Below are 25,120 nucleotides of genomic sequence, written 5' to 3'. Positions count from 1 at the left end.
CTTCTGAATACTTCAGATTCTAGAAAGCTTTTAAGTACAATTAACCTTTCCAATAAAAGTAAATATAAAAATTGAACAAATATTTCTGAACAGTTCTCCGAGCACAAAGGAATGGTTGCGGAAATGGGGAAATGATTGAATTGTATTTTACATGGTAGATAAATTATTCCCTGCTTTCAACACTTATACTCTCCTTACTCTTATACTCTCCACAGGAGGCTCAGCTCAATAGCTACTCTTCTATCTAACATAATTTTTTACATTGTCAGCGCATATAGAAGCATCTGTAAATGTGACAGAGATTGGTTTACAAATACAAAATGTTTAATTATTTTAAGATAAGAATCAACTCGTTTAATTCGATTAGGGTGAATGCGCAGAGTCTTTAACTCAGGTTGTTCAAGAACCAGAGGGCATAGGTTTAAGGTGAGCGGGAATGATTTAAAATGTATCTGAGGTGCAACATTTTCATTCAGAGGGTGGTGTGTATATGGAAAGTGCTGTCAGGAAGCGGCAGGCACTATAAGAGCATTTAAAAAACACTTGAATAGGTACATGGATGGGAAGGATTTAGAAGGATATGGGCCAAATACGATACGATAGAACTGTATTAATCCCTGGAGGGTAATTGGTCCGCCAACAGTCACAAAACACAAGAAGGAACATGAAGCAACTGTTGGCTGGTTGCCTTGTGCACAGCACCTTCACCAGAACGAACAAACAAACACAGACTTATCCCCTGGGCAGAGGATTCAAAAACTAGAGTGTCCCCCCCCACGCCGGGGCCTCCATTGTTCCTCACAGCGGTCCCCCCTCACGCTCATCGACCGCTGATCGTGGGTCGATCGCGAGAGCTCACCGCCGCCAAGGCTCCCACTGCCAATGTGGGCAAGTGGGGCTTTCTTAGATGGGGCACCTTGGTTGGCATGGATGAGATGGGCAAAGGTGTAGGAAGGAACAACCGATGCTGGTTTAATCCAAAGGTAGACACAAAATGCTGGAGTAACTCAGCTGGACAGGCAGCATCTCTGGAGAGAAGGAATGGGTGACGTTTCGGGTCGGGACCCTTCCTCAGACTCGAGTTACTCCAGCATTTTGTGTCTATCTGAGATGGGCCAAAGGGCCTGTTTCCGTGCTGTGTGATTCTACGACGGTTTAATCTGTACAAAAGTTGAAGCAAGTAGCTTTAGTGCTGCCTGTGTTCACGAACACAGGAGCACCAGACTCCAGATTGAGCGAGTGTGCCAAAGAATTCAAACATTTTAAAATCACCAGATCTTGCACTCCCTCAACCTCTCTGGGTCATCTCAGGGTTAACGGCAAAGGACATTTTGCTGATACTTTTCCAAGCTCAAGAGGTTAATTAAGCAGCAGGTCACCTGTACAAATACTGAGAACATCATCTGAGGCCAACTCGACAAGGTGACCAAAGAAACAAGGAGCACAAATCCCTGGAATATTCCCATGACAGAGTGCTTCCTAAGAAAATGCACGGAATACTAGTGATTTAACACAATTTATTTTTTGCTTGAATAATCAATTGGATCATTCAGTGGAGTTTTGTTTTCATACATATGTTATAAGAGCTATCTTCAGTGACTGCTTAATGTTTTCATATGAATATAATCAACAAAGGAGAATAGTTCACCAAACTCAAATGTGGAACGCCCTTTTTAACCACGGCAGGCCTTAACAACCTATTATTACACTGCTAAAAAAGATTACAGATGATCGGCTTATGGAAAGACTTCTACATCTTATTGCCAATACACATGATATAGTCATAATTTTACAGCATGTTGCCAGTCTACAAGCATGTACAACCTCAATTGTCTCAACTTAATACGGTGCCTGCAAGAGAATTAGTTCATCTATTGAATTGCAAGCAGATATCCCTCGAGAAGCAAGAACTTGAAACATTTCCCCTTCGCACGATGTATGGCATCTTTTAAGATCATTTAGTTGTAAAAAAAAAGCAAGAGAGAATAAAAGGGAAATGTGTGATAAAGTGTGTTAATCTTCAACAGTGTCTCCAAACTTAGAAAAAAAAATATTGTAATCCAAATGAGGGACACATGCATCAGAATATCGGTAGACTGAGGAAACTTTGTTTTGAGATAAATTTTTTTCACAGAATTACATTTTTCAAAATCATTTTAAATTCTGCAGTGTAGTCTGAAAGAAAGCTATCTTAAAATGAAGCCAGTGTTTTTGCATATACAAAGATTATACCTTTTTCTCTATTAATTGTACAAAGAAATTGTGGAGTCACACTCAAAACGCTTTTAGTAGGTGGAATCAACTTCTAAAGCGTGAATCAGACACTATAACAGTTGCAGTGCTCAGATAGCACATTTGCGTTTCTTCCAAAAACGCCACCTGATCATAATTTTTTTTACAGAGTTCTTTATGTACAGCAAAACCATTTATGATTTTTTTTTTGATGTGTGTTTTTATTTTTTTTAAATAAGCAAGTATTGATTTTTTTTTTATACCCTGAAACCATGGGTTTAAGAAAATTATAAGGCTAGATGCTGTGAATAATCAGTGATTTGCACACTCCTTGCCGGCTCCTCGATGCATTTATGATCTGCTGTCAATATCCTCAGTCACAGGAAAGGTATCAAAGGCGCCACATAAAACCTCTGCCGGGTGACGCAGAGAGATTGAAAAGTCACTCATACAGAAAGCGCCCATTTGTCTGTCACTCAATGCGCCAAGTGCACTCCCTTCAGGTCAACGAATGAAAGTGAATTCCCATGCGGTTTTAAAGTTGCTCATGCTAAATTAAAATATCCTGTTGTATCTAAACCATGCTTTAATGTGTGAAAGCAGCAGGCACACACTTCATCTGCAGTCGCTCCTCTTCTGTCCCAGCCACTTCCTCCTGGGCACTGGCAGTAGTAAAACGTGTTCCTGAAAAAGACAAGATAGACAGGATGTGTAGGAAGGAACTGCAGATGCAGGTTTAACCCGAAGACAGACACAAAAGGCTGGAGTAACTCAGTCTGAAGAAGGGTCTCAAACTGAAATGTCACCTATTCCTTTTCTCCAGAGCAGGGTTGCCAGATTGAAATTTTAATTTAAAGCCAAACAACACGAGGAAAATGCCATTAAAAAACCTAAACAAAACTAGAAAAACCCAGAAAAAAGCCAAACATTCTTTAATATATTTTTCATACACGCATCACATGAAAAGCTCCAGATCCAGGTGATTACTATGCTCCCCACTGGAATGAGTGGAACATACGGCATAAATCTTGTCCGATGTGATGTTTTTCAGCATTTCTGGAGATGCAGTGAAGTCTTTGCAACATTTGCTTGAAAGCAATAGTTCTGCCCCGATTCTCACAATAGCACCAAGAAGATTCAGCTGCATTCTGTTTCTTGCCTTCGTTTTAACAGAAGATACAAGAGAAAATATCCCCTCAACTACAGCATTGCTGACAGGGGTTTATTTGGCAAGGAAGGGCAAAAGTGGTGAGCTCTTTAAATGCTTGACGCTGAAGCACACTAATCCAAAACTCTTCAGTGTCTGTAGGGAGTCCATCTTTCTTAAATGGAGCTTCTTCTTTCCAATCAACCAAAGGCATTTGTCTGTATTGTTCTTCAATTGTGTGACCTTGTTTCCTGCATGGTGTATAAAGGGTAACTCGGAAAACCGGGGCGTCGAAATTTGATTCATAATCATCACAGGGCTCAATTTTGATAAAACTTTCAAATGTATCTCTTGCCGACATTACTTTACGTGTAACTTGACAGAGAGCTTCTTCTAGCATAGACATCCATCTTTCTTTGTCATTTTTTATTTCCAGATGAGCTTCAGCCCTGTTGTTCTGCTGTAGGAACTTATTATGTAATAAGTTACCAACATTAACTTGATGAGTATTTTTTCTTTCTGTCCTTTGGCATCAAACAGTCTGTTCTGAAGACTCTTCCGGTGTAAGAATAAGTTGTTGGTACAATTCATGAGGATCAGCTTTGGTTTGATGAAAAAGGCTGTTCAGTCTTTCAAATTCCTGCACAACAAGTGTTGCAAACTCAAAGAGCAGTAGTTTTTGTGGTCTGACAACATTTCCTTTAGGAGTCTTGCTTTGAATTTTGTATCTAACTTTGATTGGGCTAGTTCAGCAGAAGTGAAATAAGCCTTTAGGTCTTCCCAGTTCATCAGAATATTAAACATAGCCTTTCCAGGCACAACCCACCGCTTAAATGAAGGTTTTTCAAAGGGGAGGGGGGCAGTTCGGGTTGGCTCAAATTCTGTAGCTGGGTTCGTCACTCTGCTTCTAGTCTTAATTTACTACGGCAAAACCAATTGCGTATTTCTGACAGTAAAAATCCAATATTTTTTATGGTGGCCTGGATGCTGCATATTAATAATAATAATAATAAATTTTATTTAATGGGCGCCTTTCAGACATCTCAAGGACACCTTACATAGTAATCGGAATAAAAACATATAATCGGAATAGAACAGGTAAAAAAGACATCACAGAGACACAAATTAAAAACAGAATTCAATCCAAAAACAGATATTGAATTTACAGAAAAACAGATATTGAATTTACACACAGTGGCCCGACTCTGCTGGGTGGGTCCCAGTGCTCCCACCCTCCTAGTTGGCGGCAGAAATATTGCCAAATGTAACTGACCATAAAATATTTCTCTTAAAGGAAAATGTTTTAGAAAAAGGATGGTATGTAATTTTCGTGCAGATAATTTCAGCATGTAAAAAAAGCCAGGAAAAAGCCAAATGAATTTTCTGATGCCAACCAACTTTTTAAAAAGCCCAGATTTCTGGAATTTGGCGCTAAAAAAGCCAACCTGGAGACCCTGCTCCAGAGACTCCGAGTTACTCCAGCTTTTTGTGTTTAAGATAGACAAGACTTGTATTGCTCTTCTGCTTATTGCTGCCCAAAGAGTTTCAGAATCCATTGAACTGCCGTCACATGAAAGGAGCAGCACAGAGGGCGATGGGTGCCTGGAATGCAAAGCCAATGGGTGGTGGCGGTGGCAGATACAATAGTAGGTGCCGAGTTTTGCTAACAGATATGGCATTGGACCCATCCAATCCCACACTGACCATTGGTTACCTGATCACACTACTTCTTCCACATCTTGGGCCAATTTTACAGAGACCAGTCAACCAACAAACCCACACGTCTTTTGGGATGTGGGAGGAAGCAGGAGCGCCCAGAGGAAGCACATCCCGTCCAAGGTTGAATATGCAAACTCTATACAGATAGCACATGAGATTAGGATTGAACCCAGGTCTCTGGTACTGCGAGGCAGCATCTTGACCAGCTACGTTACTGTGCCATCGTGTAAAATGTTATTTTATAAAATTAAGTTAAGAGTATCTTTCACAAAGGAGCATTGAGTCTGAAGAAGGGTTTCGACCCGAAACGCTGCCTATTTCCTTCGCTCCATAGATGCTGCCTCACCCGCTGAGTTTCTCCAGCTTTCTTGTCTACCTTTTAAATTGGCACATGGGATATGGATCTTTTCCAGGCAGATGAGATTCGTTTATCTTGGGATATTGTTCAACACAGACATTGTGGGCCGAAGGGACTGTTCCTGTGCTGCACTGTTCTATGTTCTATCAGCACTTAAAAGCAAACACCAGCACTCTTTCCTACTTCAAACTGCAAAGCAGTTGTATGTAAATCCCTTACGGCTATACTCTACCTGTAGCTCCAATTCAGCTCTTTATGGACCATTAATGAGTCTTCTTATCTGCTTGTCGGATTGTCTCCTTCTTCACTTTGACAACTTTATATCCTTCGACCTGTCAAGGCAAAATAAATATGTTGTAAGGAAACAGCCTGAAATTTTTGAACTGTTACATTGGTGTCTCCATGGAAATCACTGCTTTGAAAGTATTAGATACTGTTAGTACAATGAGTGAAATGGAGCGCAAGCAGTATTTTTGCAAGACGTGTGCTATAATTTATATCCTACATGAACAGTTCACACAAGCAGCAAGTGACGATTCTGTAAGAAAGGTCGGTTATTGAACCAGTGAGCAGAGCAAGGTCAGCGAAAGCCAAAGTGTGTTAAGAGGATCGCCACACAGCCTGAAAATCTCACTCAAAGCATCCACGTAAATAACGACCAGCCTCGTTCCGAGAAGTGCTCCATTTGGAAATTACCGAGAATGGTGCATTTAATAAAAACAAGTTCAGTGATTCAATTATTCATCTTGCCATACATCACCCAGCATCTGAAGGGTACCAACTGATGTAAGCACTGTGTTCCCATTAAGGTCAGAATGATTTTTTGTGTTGTTGCTGGAAATCATCCAAACTGGAATTTTTAACAAAAGGCTTGTAACAAAAGGCAATAGATGTTTGGAGATTTTAGCTGAAGACAAGCACATTGTTTTGGACAATGTCAGGTATCGCAAGGGAGGTTTGTCTAAGGCCATCATCACAGGAAACACTTTTAGTATCAGGCATCTTAAAAGCATGTTCTGATTAGTTGGAAAATAACTCCACACACAGCAGAATTAATCATTAGCATATCCCCTCCCCCCACCCCCACCCCATACAAACAAATTATTCAGGTGAATGTAAATTCTGCAGAAACATACAGTGCCCTCCATAATCTTTGGGACAAAGACCCATCATTTATTTATTTGCACAATTTGAGATTTATAAAATCACATGTGGTTTAAGTGCACATTGTCAGATTTTTAATAAAGGCCATTTTGATACATTTTGGTTTCACCATGTAGATATTACAGCTGTGTTTATACCTAGTCCCCTTCCATTTCAGGGCACCATAATGTTTGGGACACATGACTACACAGGTGTTTGTAATTGCTCAGGTTTGTCTTTAAATGCCTCCTTAATGCAGGTATAAGAGAGCTCTCAGAACCCAGTCGTTCATCCAGTCTTTCCATCACCTTTGGAAACTTTTATTGCTGTTTATCAACATGAGGACCAAAGTTGTGCCAATGAAAGTCAAATAAGCCATTCTGAGTCTGAGAAACAAGAATAGAACTGTTATAGGGACATTAGCCAAACCTTAGGCTTACCAAAATCAATTTTTGGAACATCATTAAGAAGAAAGAGAGCACTGGTGAGCTTATTAATCGCAAAGGGACTGGCAGGCCAAGGAAGACCACCTCCACAGCTGATGACAGAAGAATTCTCTCTATAATAAAGAAAAAACCCAAACACCTGTCCGACAGATCAGAAACACTCTTCGGGAGTCAGGTGTGGATTTGTCAATGATCACTGTCAGCAGAAGACTTCATGAACAGAAATACAGAGGCTACACTGCAAGATGCAAATCACTGGTCAGCCGCAAAAATAGGTTGGCCGGGTTACAGTTTGCCAAGAAGTACTTAAAAGAGCAACCACAGTTCTGGAAAAAGATATTGTGGACAGATGAGACAAAGATTAACTTATATCAGAGTGATGGCAAGAGCAAAGTATGGAGGAGAGAAGGAACTGTCCAAGATCCAAAGCATACCACCTCACCTGTGAAACACAGTGGGGTGGAGGGGTGGGTATTATAACCTGGGCATGTATGGCTGCTGAAGGTACTGGCTCACTAATCTTCATTGATGGAACAACTGCTGATGGTAGTAGCATAATGAATTTTTAAATGTATAGACACATCCTACCTGCTCAAGTTCAAACAAATGCCTCAAAACTCATCGGCCGGTGGTTCATTCTACAGCAAGACAATGAGCCCAAACATACTGCTCAAGCAACAAAGGAGTTGTCAATCACCCGATCTGAACCCAATTGAGCATGCCTTTTATATGCTGAAGAGAAAACTGAAGGGGACTAGCACCCAAAACAAGCATAAGCTAAAGATGGCTGCAATACGGGCCTGACAGAGCATCACCAGAGAAGACACCCAGCAACTGGTGATGTCCATGAATCGCAGACTTCAAGCAGTCATTGCATGCAAGGGATATGCAACAAAATACTAAATTTCATTTCCATTACATTGCTGTGTCCCAAACATTATGGTGCCCTGAAATGGGGGGACTATGTATAAACACTGTAATTTCTACATGGTGAAACCAAAATGTATAAAAATGACATTTATTAACCACATATGATTTGTTCTATTACAGATCTCAAATTGTGGAGTACAGAGGCAAATAAATAAATGATGGGTCTTTGTTCCAAACATCACGGAGGGCACTTAAGTTAGTAGTTCAGGACTGCTCTCTGGTTGTGGTAGGATGTTGCAGTTGCCTGATAACAGCTGGAAAGCAGAATATGGACAGATCAGAGAAGAGTTTAAGAAGATCATAGTTAAAGTAAAATATGTCGCTGTAGGAGTAGAGATTTAAGAGTGTGGAGCGATTGTAATAGGCGATTGCTTATCTGCTTCTGTGGCCAGCACACAAATCGTCACCTGGGTTGGGCACCATATTGGAAGACTGATAGTCTTCACTTCCAATAGGATCGCTACCAGATTGGCTCAGGTGACAATTTGGGGCGTCTGAAGCAGATTCCTCATCCCCTATTAAGCCAAGCACCAAATAAATAATTCTGCTGTTATTCTCATTCTTTACTGAACGCAGCTGCAAACCTCCTCTCCCATGAAATCACTTCCAAAATACTCGGTCTGCTCCGCATCGCCTTGCCCATCCCTTTCTAGTTCCTCATCCTCACGGTCCCTGCTCGAAGACACAACAAGCCGCCTCACCACTGTGCGGGTCACCTGAGAGAAGAGGAAGGGGGTTGAAAGGAAATTCAAGAGTTTTAAAATCCGTGCTTGATGCTCTCAGCTCCAGCTTATGAGGAGAAGTTGAAAATGTGCATGATAAAATTGGCCAGTGGCAGCATTACTTTTTTGGTGATAACATTTCCATCTTCATCAACGAACTGCTCTTCTGTGACCATCTCTCCGGGGACTCTTTTAGCGTCCTCTCCCTAAAGGGTGCATTACGTGAAAATTAATTTTAGCAAGATTTTAGCAAGAGGTAGAGACTGGAGTTCATGTCCTTCAGACCACACACTGATTAGTGCACAACACCATTGCCATAAATCCACACTCTGGTCTCCATGCATCCCTTGAAAACAACATTGCCGATCCTCTGTGACTGCTCCGAATTCTCTCAGGGATCAAAAGGCTTGTTCTTCAAACCGCCACTGCAATCAGCAGCTTTAGTTTAGTTTAGAGATACAGCACGGAAACAGACCCTTCGGCCCACCGAGTCGGCACCGACCAGCGATCCCCGCACACTAGCACTTTCCTATGTACTGGGGACAATTTACCAAAGCCAATGAACCTGCAAACCTGTACATCTTTGGAGTGTACAAACTCTGTGCAGACATGACCCGCAGTCAGAATCGAACCCGGGTCTCTGGTGCTGTAAGGCAGCAATTCTACCGCTGCATCCAAGAAAATAAAAAAATCATAAGGGCTTTCATTTTTTTGGTGGAGAGGGGGAAATAACTGTTTGTATTTAGAAATCATCCAAATTAATCAAGATTAACTGAAGGCAGCTGCAATCCTCCTCTCCCATGAAATCACTTCCAAAATACTCGGTATGCTCCGCATTGATTAATTCATCCAATTAACTTTCTATTTGGCACAGGGGGGGTGAGTCAGAGTAAAGGGGATGAGTCAGGGTAAAGGGGATGAGTAGAGTTGCAAGCAGGTGGTTTTATGACATGACATCCAATGATTATTCCTGACCTGGGCAGGCAGCTCTGTGGACACTTTCCCTTTCTCATGGCCTATTTCTGCGATTCCTTTGATTCCCGGTGCTTCCCAATTACTCTTGAGAAAAATCAACCTAAAACTTCAGGTCCTTATTTATGAAGGAATCTCATATTCTTCAAGGAGGTCTCATTGATACATTTTAATTGACAAACCACTGAAATGCCACTAGATTACTGCAGAAGTGCATCACCATTATTATGATCGAACAGCATCTCAGAAATGGCCAATGAGAAAGAGAAAGTGTCCACAGGCTAGAGCCAGGTCAGGAATAATAATTGGATGTCATGTCACAAAACCACCTGCTTGTAATGGACTGTTCGAACTACTTCTCTCCGGCAGACGTTACAAGGCCTTCTACGCCCGAACCTCCAGACTCAGGAACAGCTTCATCCCCAGAGCTATAGGAATGAACCGGCCCGGCTGAGTGCCCCCCACCCCCCTGGACTGTCTCCGATTATGTATCACATTAGCCAGTAATTTTGCACCAGGATCAAACTTGCTCATCTTTAAAAGACTTTTGGACAGGAAAATGGATAGGAAAGGTTGAGAGGGATTTGGGCCAAACGCGGGTATATGGGACTAGCTTAGATGGGGCAGCTAGGTCGGCAGGGACAAGCTGGGCCGAACGGCCATTTCCTTGCTGCAAGATCCTAGAAACTTTAAGACTCTGCAATAGACTTTCATTCCGTCCACGGGTAACAAACTATTAACGTTTCAAAATAATTCATGTTTTATTTTCACATTCTGAGGGCAATCTGGATTAATCAAAAAAGACACAATACCGGGAAGACAGGACCCAAACTGTGCATCTAAAGTCAGCGCAGAAGCTTTGTTAAGTTTGATATGTTTTCTGTTGATTTAATATCACGACAGCCTGTACTAAGGCAAACCAACTAGAAGCCCACACGACACACACCATCCAAAATAAGAATGCAGCAGCAGTCAGAGCACGCTTTCTGTTTAATATTAGGTTTGATGGACAATTATGTAATGGGGGAGCCAACTGTCTCCTTTCTGCGATCTATCTTGTGCTTGCGTTGGCGGACACCAACGGCTGCACTTGGCCAGGACGACCTTGCAGCGGCAAAAGGGCAACGGGCCTTCATGGTCCGGTTATGAATTCTACACCTACAACAACCGGGACTTGAAAATGGCACCAAATCTGGCGACTCTTTATACAGTTTCAGTCTGCTACTGCTTATGTACTGTATCTGAAATACTCATCTAAGATGTAGCTAAGTGCTTATGTATAGCGTTACTTGTACTGAACTGTATACAAAACTAGATTGTTCTATCTCGTACATATGACAATAAAAATCTTGACGTGAAAAATTATACAATTCCAGTTAAAATGGTGGAAAAGAAAGCAGGGATGTTAAGTTGATCTGATGAAAAATGCCCATGAAACATGGAACTGGAATTCCCCAGAACAACAATGAGCTAAAGAAAATTGGAACAATGTTCATCAAACCCACGGATCCTGTGAAAGACATGCTTGAGCTCAAAGAATGCTGCACTCTGGAGTATTCAAACAACACAGTTGCGTAGAAAGCCACCTCCAAGCAATCAATGCACAGCAAACCAGGACAAAGTGGATACCTTCAGAATCACCCTGCGACGCGTCACACTGGTTATGACAAACTCCTCCTCATCCGAGCTGGACTCATTCTCCCCAAGTTCCTGCTCGATGCACGTCAGCACATTGTGTTACAAGATGACACGGTGGTTGTCAGGAACAGATGCATTTACTTTGAGCCACTGGCACTTGCCTGGCTGGCTGATTGTTATGGCCAAGATTTAAACCAGCTGCATCAGTGTTCGTTGCCAGCTATTGAAATTCCCCGTGATAGGAATATACAAGCTGATTTTTCTGATCAATTGCAAGAGAATTAAAATAATCTCAAACCCAAATATTTTAGAATTAAAATGACAAAGCCAAAGAAGCTTTCTTTCTCCATTGTTATGTTTGTGTTGCCTTGAAGTCTATCTTCAAGATGAAGAACGGAGACAGCACTTTGTGTCGTAGTTCTCTTTTAATAGTTCCAACTATTAAAATGACTTGTACAGGCTTCTACATGGCTTCTCGTTCTGCATCTGTTCCTGCTCTCTTGATCACATGACTTAACGACATCAGGCACTTCATTTGCACGTCACAACCCAGTTTCAACAATATAACACCGATGGCCGAACACAAAATACTGGAGTAACACCAGTACATCGGGACATGCAGCATCTCTGGTATGAAGAAGGGCCTCGATCCAAAACGTCACCCATTCCTTCTCTCCAGCGATGCCTGTCCCGCTGAGTTACCCCGACATTTTTTGTCTATCTTTGTCTTATCAATGTACGCCATCATCTGCAGTTCCTTCTTACACTTAACACCTACAGATACTATTTTATCCGAGTGAGGCCGGGGTGGTAGCAATTTTTCAGGCAATTAAATCTGCTCCCTTTAGTATTTTGAAACGGAAACATTGGTAATTTGGGGATTAGGATTTTAACATATAATCAATGTGTTATCAGTCATAATTTAGTCTACGTCTATCAAGTGCATGTTTCACTAACCAGGTCGTACAAAGAAATCAATTGTAATACAACACTGAAATATTCAATTGAACATTTTTCAGTTTGAGTTTATAAAAAAAAAAATCTCTAGTTTCAATGGGATAACTACTTTAAGTGCGCATTTTCTTGGACAAACTAGACCTAGCAGGCCCTGTTTCAAAGAAACTCCTGTCTTATAGTTGTGATAGCACTGCAGGAAAAAAATATACATATGGAAGATGCAGCTCAGAAACAGATCCCAAAAGATAGCTTGATTCACTGCCGACAATGAAATGCATTGGATGACAATCCGGCCATATTTTAGCAGATGGTTCAAAGATGTACATTTATAATTAACCATTGAACAATTATTAACACTTGTAATTATGAGAAGACTCGATCTGATCCTGTTCAAATCCTCCAAATAATTCTTAAAGTCTCATTATGCTGTACTATCGATCTTCCTTGGTAAAGGTTATCCTGGACGAGGGTGTAGGCCAGGGAGTGAAGTGGGTGTCAGGAGTAATGGGGAGAAGGCAGGAAAATGATCCATCTTGGAAAGGATTCTCATCCTATGCATTTCATTGTCAGCAGTGAATCGAGCTATCTTTTGGGATCTGTTCTTTGTTCATATGTCTTCCATATGTATCTTGGAAAGATGGATCAGCCATGATTGAATGGCGGAGTAGACTTGATGGGCTGAATGGCCTTTTTCTTCTCCTTGAACTTATGAACTAATGAACTGCTAGGGAGGTTAAGGATTGCAACGGTGGGTTTATCTTTCCTGCAGTGATTTGTTCATGGATCGGTGAGGTTAATCTCTCAAAGCCTAGAAACACATGATTCTGTGTACATCTTACAGCCATGCCTTTCTAGTTTAAGCTGTATCAGACCAGATTTTGAGAACCATTTTGATCCATTGGGAAGAACATGTGCAATAGGAAAGGGATTGCATGATATGAATAGTAAATAACAAAAACGTGAAAACCATCAAATTTTATGAGAACAAAATGCACTCTTAACTTAAAAGGATTAGTTTAGTTTAGCGATACAGCACGGAAACAGGCCCTTCGAGTCCGCTCCGACCAGCGATCCCCGCAAATTAACACTATTCTACATAGACTAGGGACAATTTACAGTCATACCAAGCCAATTAACCGACAAACCTGTACGTCTTTGCAGCGTGGGAGGAGACCGAAGATCTCGGTGAAAAACCTACGGGGTCACGGGGAGAATGTACAAACTCCGAACAGGCAGCACCCGTAGTCTTGATTGAACCCGGGTCTGAGGCTGTAAGGCAGCAACTCTACCGCTGCGCCGCTGTACCGCCCGCCAAGGATTAGAACAGGAAAAGATAAGAGGCACTGAGTATTATTATGTAGCATTTCCAAAATAGCAGGCATATGAAGGAAAGGTGTTTCACCTGTGCTTTGTGTTCTGCTGGTAGGGGCCCTTCCACCCTGATGTTTGTTCCTGATTTAATCCCGTCTGGCGTGCCCCAACTCGTCTTCCTCTCGGTGCTAAACACAGTGGCTCCGTGCTCCTCAGCACCCACACGCCTGCCGTCTGCTTGCAGTTCCTTCACCGGCTCCGCTTGTTCCGTGATTAGTGACGAGCGTTTCTGCGCCTTTCCGTTCACCGTTTTCCTGTCGTGCGATGTCACGGGCATGTCGGCCACCACCTCCTGAATCAATGGACCCACCGCGGCGTGGCCAGATTCCCTTTGACGCTCCGGCCTGTGCAAGTCAAGGTCCCCGTTCTCCTCTGGTTTCAAAACCGGTCCTTTCAAATGAAACTTCACAGATCCAGCAAGTTCATTCCTGTTGCTCTGCTCCTGAAATCTACAAAATATGAAAATATGATTTTCACAACAACATTTCATGACATTTTACAATAAACTATCACAACAACAACATTAAAAATAAAACATCAGGACAGGTACATTGACAGGAAAGGTTTGGAAGGATATGGGCCAAACGCATGCAGGTGGGATTAGTGTAGATGGGGCATCTTGGTCGGCATGCAGGAAAAATGTTCCCCCTGTTGGGGGAGTGCAGAACCAGAGGTCACAGTTGAAGAATAAGGGGTCGGCCATTTAGGACTGAGATGAGGAAAAACTTTTTCACCCAGAGAGTTGTGAATCTGAGGAATTCTCTGCCACAGAAGGCAGTGGAGGCCAATTCACTGGATGTTTTCAAGAGTTATATTTAGCTCTTAGGGTGAAGGGAATCAAGGGACATGGGGAAAAAGCCGGGAACGGGGTACTGATTTTAGATATTCAGCCATGATCATATTGAATGGCGGTGCTGGCTCGAAGGGCCGAATGGCCTACTCCTGCACCTATTTTCTATGTTTCTAAGTTGGGCCATGCTGCTAAAATATCCGTTTATTTTGCTAAAATAGAAGGAGATTTATTTTATAAACTAAAATAGCCTTTCTGAATGGACCTACATATCACATATCAGTTAACTCTTCATTCCTAATGTAAACATTAATTGGCACCAGTGTCCTTTATAATTAACTCAGGACATACACATTTACCGCCTAGTACTAGATTCCCAGAGAAGGCAATGTGAGCTTGGTCTTGAATGGCTAGTAGCGGTTTGATACAAACGAGTGCTTGTGAGGCCATTTCAAAGGGCAGTTATATATTAAGAAATTTGGTGGAGGAGTAGAATCATGTACATCAGGGCGTCACGGTGGCGTAGCAGTACAGCTACTGTCTGTCTTACAGCACCAGAGACCCGGGTTTGTTCCTGACTATGGCTGCTCGTCTGTACGGAGTTTGCACGATCTCCCCGTGAGTTTTCTCAGAGATCTTCGGTTTCCTCCCACACTCCAAAGACGTACAGGATTGCAGATGAATTTGCCTGGTATAAACGTAAATTGTCCCCAGTGTGTGTAGGATAGTGTTAGTGTGTGGGATCGCTGGTCGGCACAGACTCGGTAAGCCTGTTTCTGTGCTGTATCTCTAAACTAAGCTACAGGTCAGATCAAGTGAGCTGAGCAAGTATCTTTCTCTACCCACCCCCCTCCCCTCCCCCATCCCCATCCACCTATATTCCTTTCTCTGGCTTCACATTCCATGCATCTATTACCCCACAACACTCGTGCATCTCCGTGCTTTATCTCAAAACCGAACTAAACTAGTCATGAGACAAAAGTCCGGGCAACGCTTCAGTTTCTGACTCTCAATCAATATCCCACTTACTTGGCGTTGTCTTCATCCAGGTCGTCAGTGCTCAAGTGGCAGCTCTTTGGGGTTGGTGGCTCCACATCAACACTGGATGCATCACTGGGCCAACCTGGAACTGTAAAGAATTCTTTCTGGGAACTCTGAGCATGGTCAAGGGTCTGGACGTCTTCGTTTGTCACCTCCTCGTCATCTGAACTGCTGGAACTCCGCCTGGGCTGAACATGCTCCAGCTCTCCGTGGAACTCTGAGGGCTCCTCGGAATCGGGTGCATCGGAACGTCCTTGGTGGGGAGCGGCACTTGATTTGGTCGTGCATCGGTCCTTCGGTGACTGGACGTCTGCATCGGTGGGAGACTGGGCAACGCGGACGTTGCCGCTGATGAATTGGAATTCGGGTTCACACTCGGAGCCCCGTGGCTCATCCGCCTGTCCCACTGGCGAAGGGACCATCTCACCTGGCACCAGACAGTGGCCTGGCAAATCAGCACCGGCCACTTCTCCTGAATCCTCCTCGGTTTCGCTGAAAACCGATACTTCTTCTAGTGCCAGGTGGCTTTGATGGGGATTTGGGGAAGCTAACTCAGCACCAGGGTAATTGCTAAAATAATCATCAAAATGGAGGGGGGAGGGTGGCAAATAGCGTAATGTGGCAGGTGTCAGCAGCTCCTCTTTGATGGAAGAGTAACCTGAATGAGCAAAACACAATGGAACAAACTACATACAACATGCATGGTCACATAACAGAAACACGACAGGTAATGGCAACACATGAATCTACTCAACATGGATGATGAAATGTAACTGAGCAGAAGCAACTATCTGTGGCTTTTAAATCAGTTTCATTAATCAACTAGCCTACATTCTCAAATTAGCTTCCTTTCCTCTATTAACATTAATTTTATGAAATAAAATGTAACCAGTGGCACAGTTGGTCAAGCTGCTGCCTCACAGAGCCAGAGAACCAGGTTCGATCCTGACCTCGGCTGTGGTTTGAGTGGAGTTTGCAGATTCTCACTGGGATTGCGTGGGTTTCCTCCAGGTGCTCCGGTTTCCCTCCCACATCCAAAAGAAGTGGCGGGTGTGTCGGTTAATTGCCCCAAGTGTGCAGGGAGTGGATGAGAAAGTGGGATAATATAGAACTAGTGTGAACGGGCGATCGAAGGTCAACATGGAGTCCCTGGGCCGAAAAGGCATTTTAACTCAATGTACCCAGAAGCAGACGGCCACCTCTTGAAGCAGGATCTTTGGTTCTCTATCCTAATCCACACACGCTTGCTGTCTCTGAAACAAGGAGGTCTTGGGTTCTGCTTGTACAACGACCCAAAGATAACCCATTCCTTTCACCCGACCACTTCAGCCATCTGGACAGAAGTCTTTTATACTCCCGCCCTTCTCCTTTAGGGCCCAGTTTAAAACTTCTTCTAACCAAGCTTTTCATCATCTGCTCCCAATATCATATTCACATCAGTGACTGATATTACCTGTGCTTCAATGACAGACTTCGAGTTCTTAAAGGATGCTGTGCTTAGTTATTATTTTGTGGCTAAATTACTTCCACTGGTTAACTCAATCACTTCCATAAAGCTTAGGTGGAGCTTCTGGGCGACGGAGAACTGCTGTCCACCCCGCCGTTCATGGTGAGCTTATCTTTGCTCTAGACGTTATTTCCAACAAGGTTGCCCTCCCAATGCAGCGCTGGACTCAGTTGCACTTCGCATCCAGCCCCTCGACTTCATGAATCGCAAAAGTTTTCGTTCATTTTTCATTAGTTTGTTTTATATTTATAATTACTTTACTGTAATGTAACTTTTTTTTTCTGCAAAAAATTACCTGAATCCATTAAACAAAAAGCTGCTAAATATCCCTGACAATCAGATGCTTTCAAAAGCAATCAAACGTGCCTTTGGGGACAGCGAGCTGCAAAGGCCATTATGGCATTCCCGACGTTGGAGTTTGGATTGAATGCGAGTCAGATTGTGCACAATCTGTCCCACTGCTTTCTTGATATAAAGGGTGAATACCTAGCTTCTAATGTCCATGTATTAGTTACTCATGGATTGAAATACTTGTTAAATAGTATGCATTATGCTCCAATGCACATGGAAACAATAAGCAAATTAACATGGCCACACATTCGTATCTTTGATCGGGGTTTAGCTTGCATTAAACATTATTCGTGTTGATCATATATCTGTACACTGTGGATGGCTCGATTGTAATCATGTATTGTCTCTCCGCTGACTGGAAGCACGCAAAAAAAGCTTTTCACTATGCCTTGGTACACTAAACTAAACAGAACTATCTGTCCTTCAACTGTCTGTTCATCTTAATCCTCAAGTTTGAAAACTCGTAGCATACATTCCTGCAGAACTTTGAGCAGGCAGACAGACAAGAGAGATGACAAGACAAGGAGGAAAACACAGAGGAAAGTATTTCAGATCAAATGGGTTTTACTGACCAGGATGATGGCCAAGGGAGGAGAAATTTTGGTGAACTCCACGACAAATGTACAGACATGCACACTGATGAAAAAAAGATGAAAAATGATTTCAAACCGATCGTCAACGCCTGTAAACGGAGAGTTGCGTTCAAAACACCCAAACACAACGGGACGGGCAGCGTCTGGGGAGGGAATGGACAGACGATAACTTGGGTCCAGAATAAGTCATGAAACTGAAGATGCTTTAAGGCTAGACTTTGGGAAGAGGAAGGTCTGTAAGGAGACTGGGGGGACAGCCACATTAAACGAAATCCAGGTCGCTAATCAGTCGCGTAGGCAATCAGCAGTGTTTTCCCGGAAGGGGTCGGCAGAGAGAAGAGCAGAATGTTGGCGGCGGAGGAGAAGTGCCAGCAGGTTCAGAGAGGATGAGTGACAAAGAAGTGGCTACAACTGCAAAGCAGCATCTGTGCAAAACAATCGCTAGAAAACTTAAACAGAAGAAAATAAACTACAATGCAAGGTCACTTATTTGATCTGGCCGGGCTTCTGCACTTCTGACAAGTGCATACCAAGCAGCATAGGTATAGAGTTGGTGCCTGCAACGTACCCGCATTCACAAATTGAATGGTTGGAAACTCTGGCAGAACACTCTGTCATCCGCATCCGAACTCCAACTAAACATATCTACCAGCCATAGGTAGACACAAAAAGCTGGAGTAACTCAGCGTGACAGGCAGCATCTCTGGCGAGGAGGAATGGGTGACATTTCGGGTCGAGACCCTTCTTCAGACTCAGCTGTACCGCCAGCACGATCTAATCCATGGCACGGAATTGTGTTAATGAGTAACCTTTCTAGATTCAAAACATTAATGGAGGTTTAATCTATTAAGATCCTGCATCAATTTGCACTTGGGCAGCATGGTGGCATAGTGGCATAGTGGTGGAGCTACTGCTCTCAGCGCCAGAGACCCGGGTTCAATCCTGACTACGGTTGAGTCTGTATGGAATTTGTACGTTTCACCCCGTGACCTGCGTGGGTTTTCTCCGAGATCATCGGTTTCCTCCCACACTCCAAAGTCGTACAGGTTTGTAGGTTAATTGGCTTGGGGTGTAAATGTAAAATTGGCCCTAGTGTGTGTAGGGTGCTGTTAATGTGCGGGGATCGCTAGTCGGTGCGGACTCCGTGGGCCGAAGGGCCTGTTTCCGCACTTTATCTCTAAACTAAAAACTAAATGAACTTAAAACAGACTAAGATCTGGTTATTGTCAAACACACAAAAAAAAATGTACAGAATAAAGATAAATGAATTGATCAATTCTTTGCAGTAATTCAGTGGACCATCACCCCTCAAACAGAAGAGTAAAGAATGTGAAGTTACCATCGGATTGATCCAGGAACACGCAGCTATCATCAGCAAAACTTCTTGTGCCAGAAACATTACCATAGTCAAATATTGGGCCTTCCAGTAAGGTGACAATGTCCATTCGATTAATCTTTTTGAGGATTCCACTTAAGGTATCAGCTGCAGAAAGAGGAAAAATATGTTGACTGCATATCATGAAGCAAAACACTCAGACAGAACCAACAGTGCCTTTTTTTAAACAGCTAACCGTTTTGCAAAGGTTGGCATCTTTGTACCGAAGAGGTTGCCACAACATAGAAATATAGAAAATAGGTGCAGGAGTAGGCCATTCGGCCCGTCGAGCCTGCACCGCCACTCAATATGATCATGGCTGATCATCCAACTCAGCATCCTGTACCTGCCTTCTCTCCATACCCCCTGATCCCTTTAGCCACAAGGGCCACATCTAACTCCCTCTTAAATATAGCCAATGAACTGGCCTCAACTACATTCTGTGGCAGAGAATTCCAGAGTTTCACCCCTTGTTCTGGACCTGCACCTCTTCACAGGGCAAAACTGTTTGTATTCTCATTATCTAAAATAGCTTCTGTTGCCTGAAAATTAATCTTCTACAATGCCATTCTTGACCAGTGCGGTGGGGAAGCATGGTGACGTACGGCGACAGTGTTAGGGTTACTGCCTTACAGCGCCAGAGACCCGGGTTCGATCCTGGCTAACTGCGTGGGTTTTCTCCGAGACCTCCGGTCTCTCCCACACTCCAAAGACGTACAGGTTTGTAGGTGAAATGCAAAATTGTCCCTAGTGTGAGGATAGCTTTAGTGTGCGGGGATCGCTGGTCGTCACGGACTCAGTGGGCCGAAGGGCCTGTTTCCACACCATATATCTCTAAATTTACGGTGAAAGTTAGACCCGAAGAAATGCCACCCATTCTTTTTCCCCCCCAGAGATGCTGCCTGACCCGCTGATTTACTCCAGCATTCTGTGTCTATCTTTGGTGTACACCAGCATCTGCAGTTCCTTTCTACACATTTTAGCTGAAGGTATAATTGTGATCAGGTTACATAGACTGTCTGCATTATAAATGTGAACATCAATAGTTAATCCCCTGCACAAGACTTAAGGGACAGAATATACAATCTGTGTTATCATCCTTTGCAGATTCACTGTCATTAAGCTGCTCCTAAAGTACTGGCCCTAGCATCAGTGTTGGGACTCTGGCCAGCAGATAGGTCTGGCACAACATAACGTAGCCACATACAGGCGCCAACCTAAGTTCCACCCACAAAATAAACCGACAGCAAGTGAAGTAACGTCCCCACTGTTGCACTCTTGTCACTGGGCGGCATGGTGGCGCAGTGGTAGAGTTGCTGCCTTACAGCACCAGAGATCCGGGTTCAATCCCGACTACGGGTGCTGTCTGTACGGAGTTTGTACGTTCTCCCCGTAACTGCGTGGAGTTTCTCCGACATCTTCGGTTTCCTCCCACACTCCAAAGACGTACAAGGTTGAATGGTTAATTTGGCTTGGTATGAATGTAAATTGTCCCCAGTGTGGGTGGGATCGTGTTAATGGGCGGGGATCACTGGTCGGGTGCGGACTTGGTGGGCCAAAGGGCTTGTTTCCGCGCTGTATCTCTAAACCAAACTAAACTGTTGCCCGTTGTCAAAAACCTGAACTTTTCAGATCCAAAAGTTTAAAAAATTGAAGCTATTAAAAAGACTACCATACACTAGTTTTTAAATTGAATTAAAATTATGTTTTTTTCTCCAAATTGAAACTTATTAGAAAGTAACTAGACACAATTCATGTAAAAAATGTGTAAATGGCCTAATGCGGGGTTCCTTGCAATCCTCCCTTCACACTGAAATGAAAGGACTTGTTGTTTCAGCACCAGATGTAACCTGCTGCACTGAGTTCCTCCAGCACTTCCTTTTTCTTTGCTGTGCCATGTTAAACCTGAAGGGAAGAAAGTGCTGGAGGAACTCAGCGGGTCAGGTAGCATCTGTGGAGGGAGTGGATAAGTGACACTTCGGGTTGTGGCCCTTCTGATTGGGGGGGTGGGGGGGGGAGAAGGCCGGAAAAGTGAGGGGGTGGTGATTCGCAGATGGGTGGAGATAGTGACAAAGGGTAGAGGTGAAAAGGGAGAGACGAGGAGAAGTGAAATGTAAAGGCAGAGGGAGGAACATATGGGACTTGGAGGGGAGAGTAGTGTAGGGGGTGAAGATAGTGGGTGAGATGGGAGTGCACAGGGGTGTGTGGGAGGTGGAAAGGGAAAGTGGGGGAGGGGGGTGGGGGGGTTAGGCGGTATTACTCAAATTGGCAAATTCAGTTTTCATCCAAGCGGAATACGAGGCAATGTTCTCCAGTTTGCATTTGACATCACTGTGGCAATGGAGGAGGCCAAGGACGGAAAGGTCCTTGTGGGAAAGGGAAGGGAAGTTAAAATGGTCAATTTGAAAGTGCTCACTGTGGAACTGGAACAAGCTTCAGTGGTGCCAGTCTGTCTAGAGCACAGATCCAAGCTACAGGAATGGGAACCTCTGCAGACCCTGTCAATTAGGTGCAAAATGCATAGAATGGATTGGATGACTGCAAACCAGACATACACCTTGTAAATAATTGTAAATAATGTTGCAAAGCTTTATGTTACTGAATGTTGATTGGATGAGGTATTGAGCCTTGTCTGGTTTTCTTGCAGATCAGGACAAATATTGCAAGGTTCGCAAAAGTCAGCTACCACGAGGTGCTGCGTCGATCTGCTGGGAGAGTGCTTAGGACTGCGTGACCTTCTGGAGTGTCTGTTTGAGCAAGGCCTAGAGGGCTTGATCAGGCAGATACGAGGATCGAACCCGCAGTGGGTTAGGTACAGTGGTTGAACTGTAATTGTGTTTTGTCAAAATAAAGATTAGTTGCGCAAGTGCTTGATTCACTGGTTTTTGACTGAAACTAGACTTGGGGGAGGGGGGAAGCTTAGAACAAGCAATTTACAGTTGCAGGGGGAAGTGATGAACAAACCAAAGAGTTGTGGAGTGGTTTCTTCAGAAAGTGGAAAGGGATGGGTTCGGGAAGATGTGGCTGGTGGTGGGATCACAGTGAAGGTAGTGGAAAAGAATCAATTTCCTTTACTTTGGCAAGACAGCACATTTCTTTTACGAGGATGTTGCCAGGACATGAGGGTCTGAGCTGTAGGGGGAGGTTGACTACGCTGGGATTCTATTCCTTGGAGCGCAGGAGGATGAGGGGTGATCTTTTAGATGTGTATAAAATCATTAGAGGTATAGATCGAGTAGATGCACAGTCTCTTGCCCAGAGTTGGGGAATCGAGGATCAGAGGACATAGGTTTAAGGTAAAAAGATTTAATAGGAATCTGAAGGAGAACTTTTTCACACAAAGGGTGGTGGGTGTATAGAACGAGCTGCCAGAGGAGGTAGTTGAGGCAGGGACCATCCCAACGTTTAAGAAACAGTTAGGCAGGTATATGGATAGGACAGGTTTGGAGGGATATGGGCCAAAATGCAGGCAGGTGGGATTAGTGTAGCTGGGGCATGTTGGCCGGTGTGGGCAAGTTGGGCCGAAGGGCCTGTTTCTACGCTGTATGACTATGACCAAGTTCCTCCAGAAGTTTGCTTTTTTGCGCAAGATCCCAGCTTTTGCAGTTCATCGTGTCTCAATTAACTCAGCAGAGCCCCCAGTGTAAGTACTGGGAATTGCTGCAAATTTGTGCTCTGCCCCAACTTCCTTGTGCAGTTGGGACTTTGCCAGCTCAGAATGGCCAGCAAGTATGAGGCTTTGGAATCTGTGCAGGCATCCCAAACGTGGCGACAGTTATGCAGAGAAATGCCAGCACAATTCCAACAAGTTCCAGCCCAACACGTCATCCTTTGAACTCACTTGTAGCACTTTTTCCATCTCGCACAATCCATTTCTTTAACAGTATGAAGCTCTGAGTAGTTAAAGAGTTTGGATTTTCAACCCGAATCTGATTGATGTCATCAACAGAGAAATTCAATTCCCTTGCCAGTTCTGGAAGACAAATAGATGCAAAACAAAACATTATTTTCTAATTTCCCTTGTTGCGACACAGCTATTGTCTACAAGTCAAATGTTGAGTTCATGCAAGGCGGCAATGTAAATCCTGCTCTTATTAAATGCAGACACACATAAAAAGTAAAATCATTGCAAGGCTTATTCCTATAATTTTAATTTTCTGCCTGTGCTGGTTAAACTGCACAACCCATCACAGCACTCCTGTTGGAGATTCACTTGAGAGATATAGTGCGGAAATTGGTGCCCTGGCACACCAAGTCAGCGGCGACCAGCAATCACACCAGCACTATCCGACACACCAAGGACAATTTACAATTTTTACTGAAGCCAATTAATTAACCTACAAATCAGTACGTCTTTGGAGTGTGGGAGGAAACCAGAGCACCTGGAGAAAACCCATACGGGCGGTGTCAGAGGGAGAATGTACAAACTCGCACAGACAGCATCATGGTGAAGATCGAACACGGGTCCCTGGCGTTGTGAGGCGGCAACTCTACTGCTGCTGGTCTCTGGTCTCCTCCCTCACTTATCTTTAAATGCCGAAGAAACCACTCTTACTTGAATTTTCTATTTCCCCATAACTCTCACCCCATCCCACACTGGGGCTGTGTGGCCTTTATTCAAGTTGCTTAGAACCTGTCACAGCTGCATTCAAAGTCAACCTGAAGGTGAGGAAGACCTGAAAATGTAACAGGAGAATCTAAAGATGAATGCAGAACAAAAGGGAAATGTATTCACTGTTAATCTTCAGTCACTTCTGTATAAAGCCCATCAATAATAAAATATCTGCGGGGCACAGAAAAAAAAATGAACTGGGCAATATTTTAGAGAATCAAAGCATTTTAAAAGATCCCAAGGGCTGCATTGTGGCAGTGGGACCTCATGGGAATGTATCTGAGAAAATTGCATGATTATATGATTCTCCTTCCGATTCAGCAGGGAGAGGTTTACAATGAGTTATGCTGACAGGGTAGATATACAGACTTCTGCCACATTATGGAGGGCTCACTTTCTTAGAAAACCACAGTGGGCTGCAATTTTCTGTTTCATAAAACCTTTCCTCCCATTTAATCCCATGTTTAAGCGGAGGTACGTTCCTACAGGAGTTTTTCCTCTCAACAGTAATGCCCCCAAGGGGTGCATTCTATAGCCAAAGGAAATCCGATTGTATAGCAGGACAGAGGAGGAGGGATGGGAGGACGTGCGGCTGGGAACAAAGGAGGACCCGGCATGGGGCTACCGCCGTAAGGGAGGGGGAGGGAAGAACAAAGGAGGACCTGGTTTGGGGTACTTTGCAACTTTGTCGACACTCTTTATGTGGCTACTCTTTACATACCTTGGATATGCAAAACAAATAATTTCACTGTGACTTGTCACATGTGACAATAAAGTATTCAATCATTCATTTCAGGAAAGGAAGGCTTATTTTTTTTAATTAACCAGAAGTGAATGTCACAGTGTTCGATTACAGAATCAATGTATAAGTATCCACCGAAGATGTTGCCTTGTCAGTTTCCAAAGGAAATCTCGTAAGTGCCTTCTCGCAGCCTGCAATTATTGTCCTTAGTACACTAGTTGAATTATCTGTGTACATTTTGTATTAATTTCTCCTTCTCACGTAAATTCCTACAGAGCAAATTTTTAATCTGGATATCAATTTTTTTTTGACAGTGATGAGTTGATTCTGTGAGGGCAAATTTCTGTAACCTGAAATGCCACAATGTGGGGATTGGGGTTTACACTGTAACATTAGGGCTTTGTACATTGACAAACTTTCCATAGTCTGCAGAATTCTCACTAACAAATCACCGACCCAAATGGTCTATGCGAG

General features: G+C 43.4%; 1 protein-coding gene across 39 annotated transcripts in view; it reads right to left on the bottom strand.

Moving 5' to 3' along the window:
• Nucleotides 1-1,497: 1,497 nt before the first annotated feature.
• Nucleotides 1,498-25,120, bottom strand: part of ank3 (ankyrin 3) — a 523,147-nt gene continuing 499,524 nt past the window's right edge. For 34 of the 39 annotated variants that reach the window (XM_033034307.1, XM_033034304.1, XM_033034296.1 and 31 more), the window contains 9 exons: nt 23,134-23,265; nt 19,257-19,400; nt 15,455-16,124; nt 13,667-14,084; nt 11,299-11,379; nt 8,820-8,903; nt 8,560-8,691; nt 5,689-5,788; nt 1,498-2,916 (listed from right to left, as the gene is read on the bottom strand). In XM_033034307.1, coding sequence (XP_032890198.1) covers nt 5,720-5,788; nt 8,560-8,691; nt 8,820-8,903; nt 11,299-11,379; nt 13,667-14,084; nt 15,455-16,124; nt 19,257-19,400; nt 23,134-23,265 — 1,730 coding nt within the window. In that variant the 3' untranslated portion in view covers nt 1,498-2,916; nt 5,689-5,719. The remainder of the gene's footprint in view (nt 2,917-5,688; nt 5,789-8,559; nt 8,692-8,819; nt 8,904-11,298; nt 11,380-13,666; nt 14,085-15,454; nt 16,125-19,256; nt 19,401-23,133; nt 23,266-25,120) is intronic. The other 5 variants (XM_033034328.1, XM_033034323.1, XM_033034313.1 and 2 more) reach the window with 5 other exon arrangements.

Source organism: Amblyraja radiata, chromosome 15 (assembly GCF_010909765.2).
Source record: "Amblyraja radiata isolate CabotCenter1 chromosome 15, sAmbRad1.1.pri, whole genome shotgun sequence".
NCBI classification, from domain to species: Eukaryota; Metazoa; Chordata; class Chondrichthyes; order Rajiformes; family Rajidae; genus Amblyraja; species Amblyraja radiata.
This window is presented reverse-complemented; position numbering and strand designations above follow the sequence as displayed.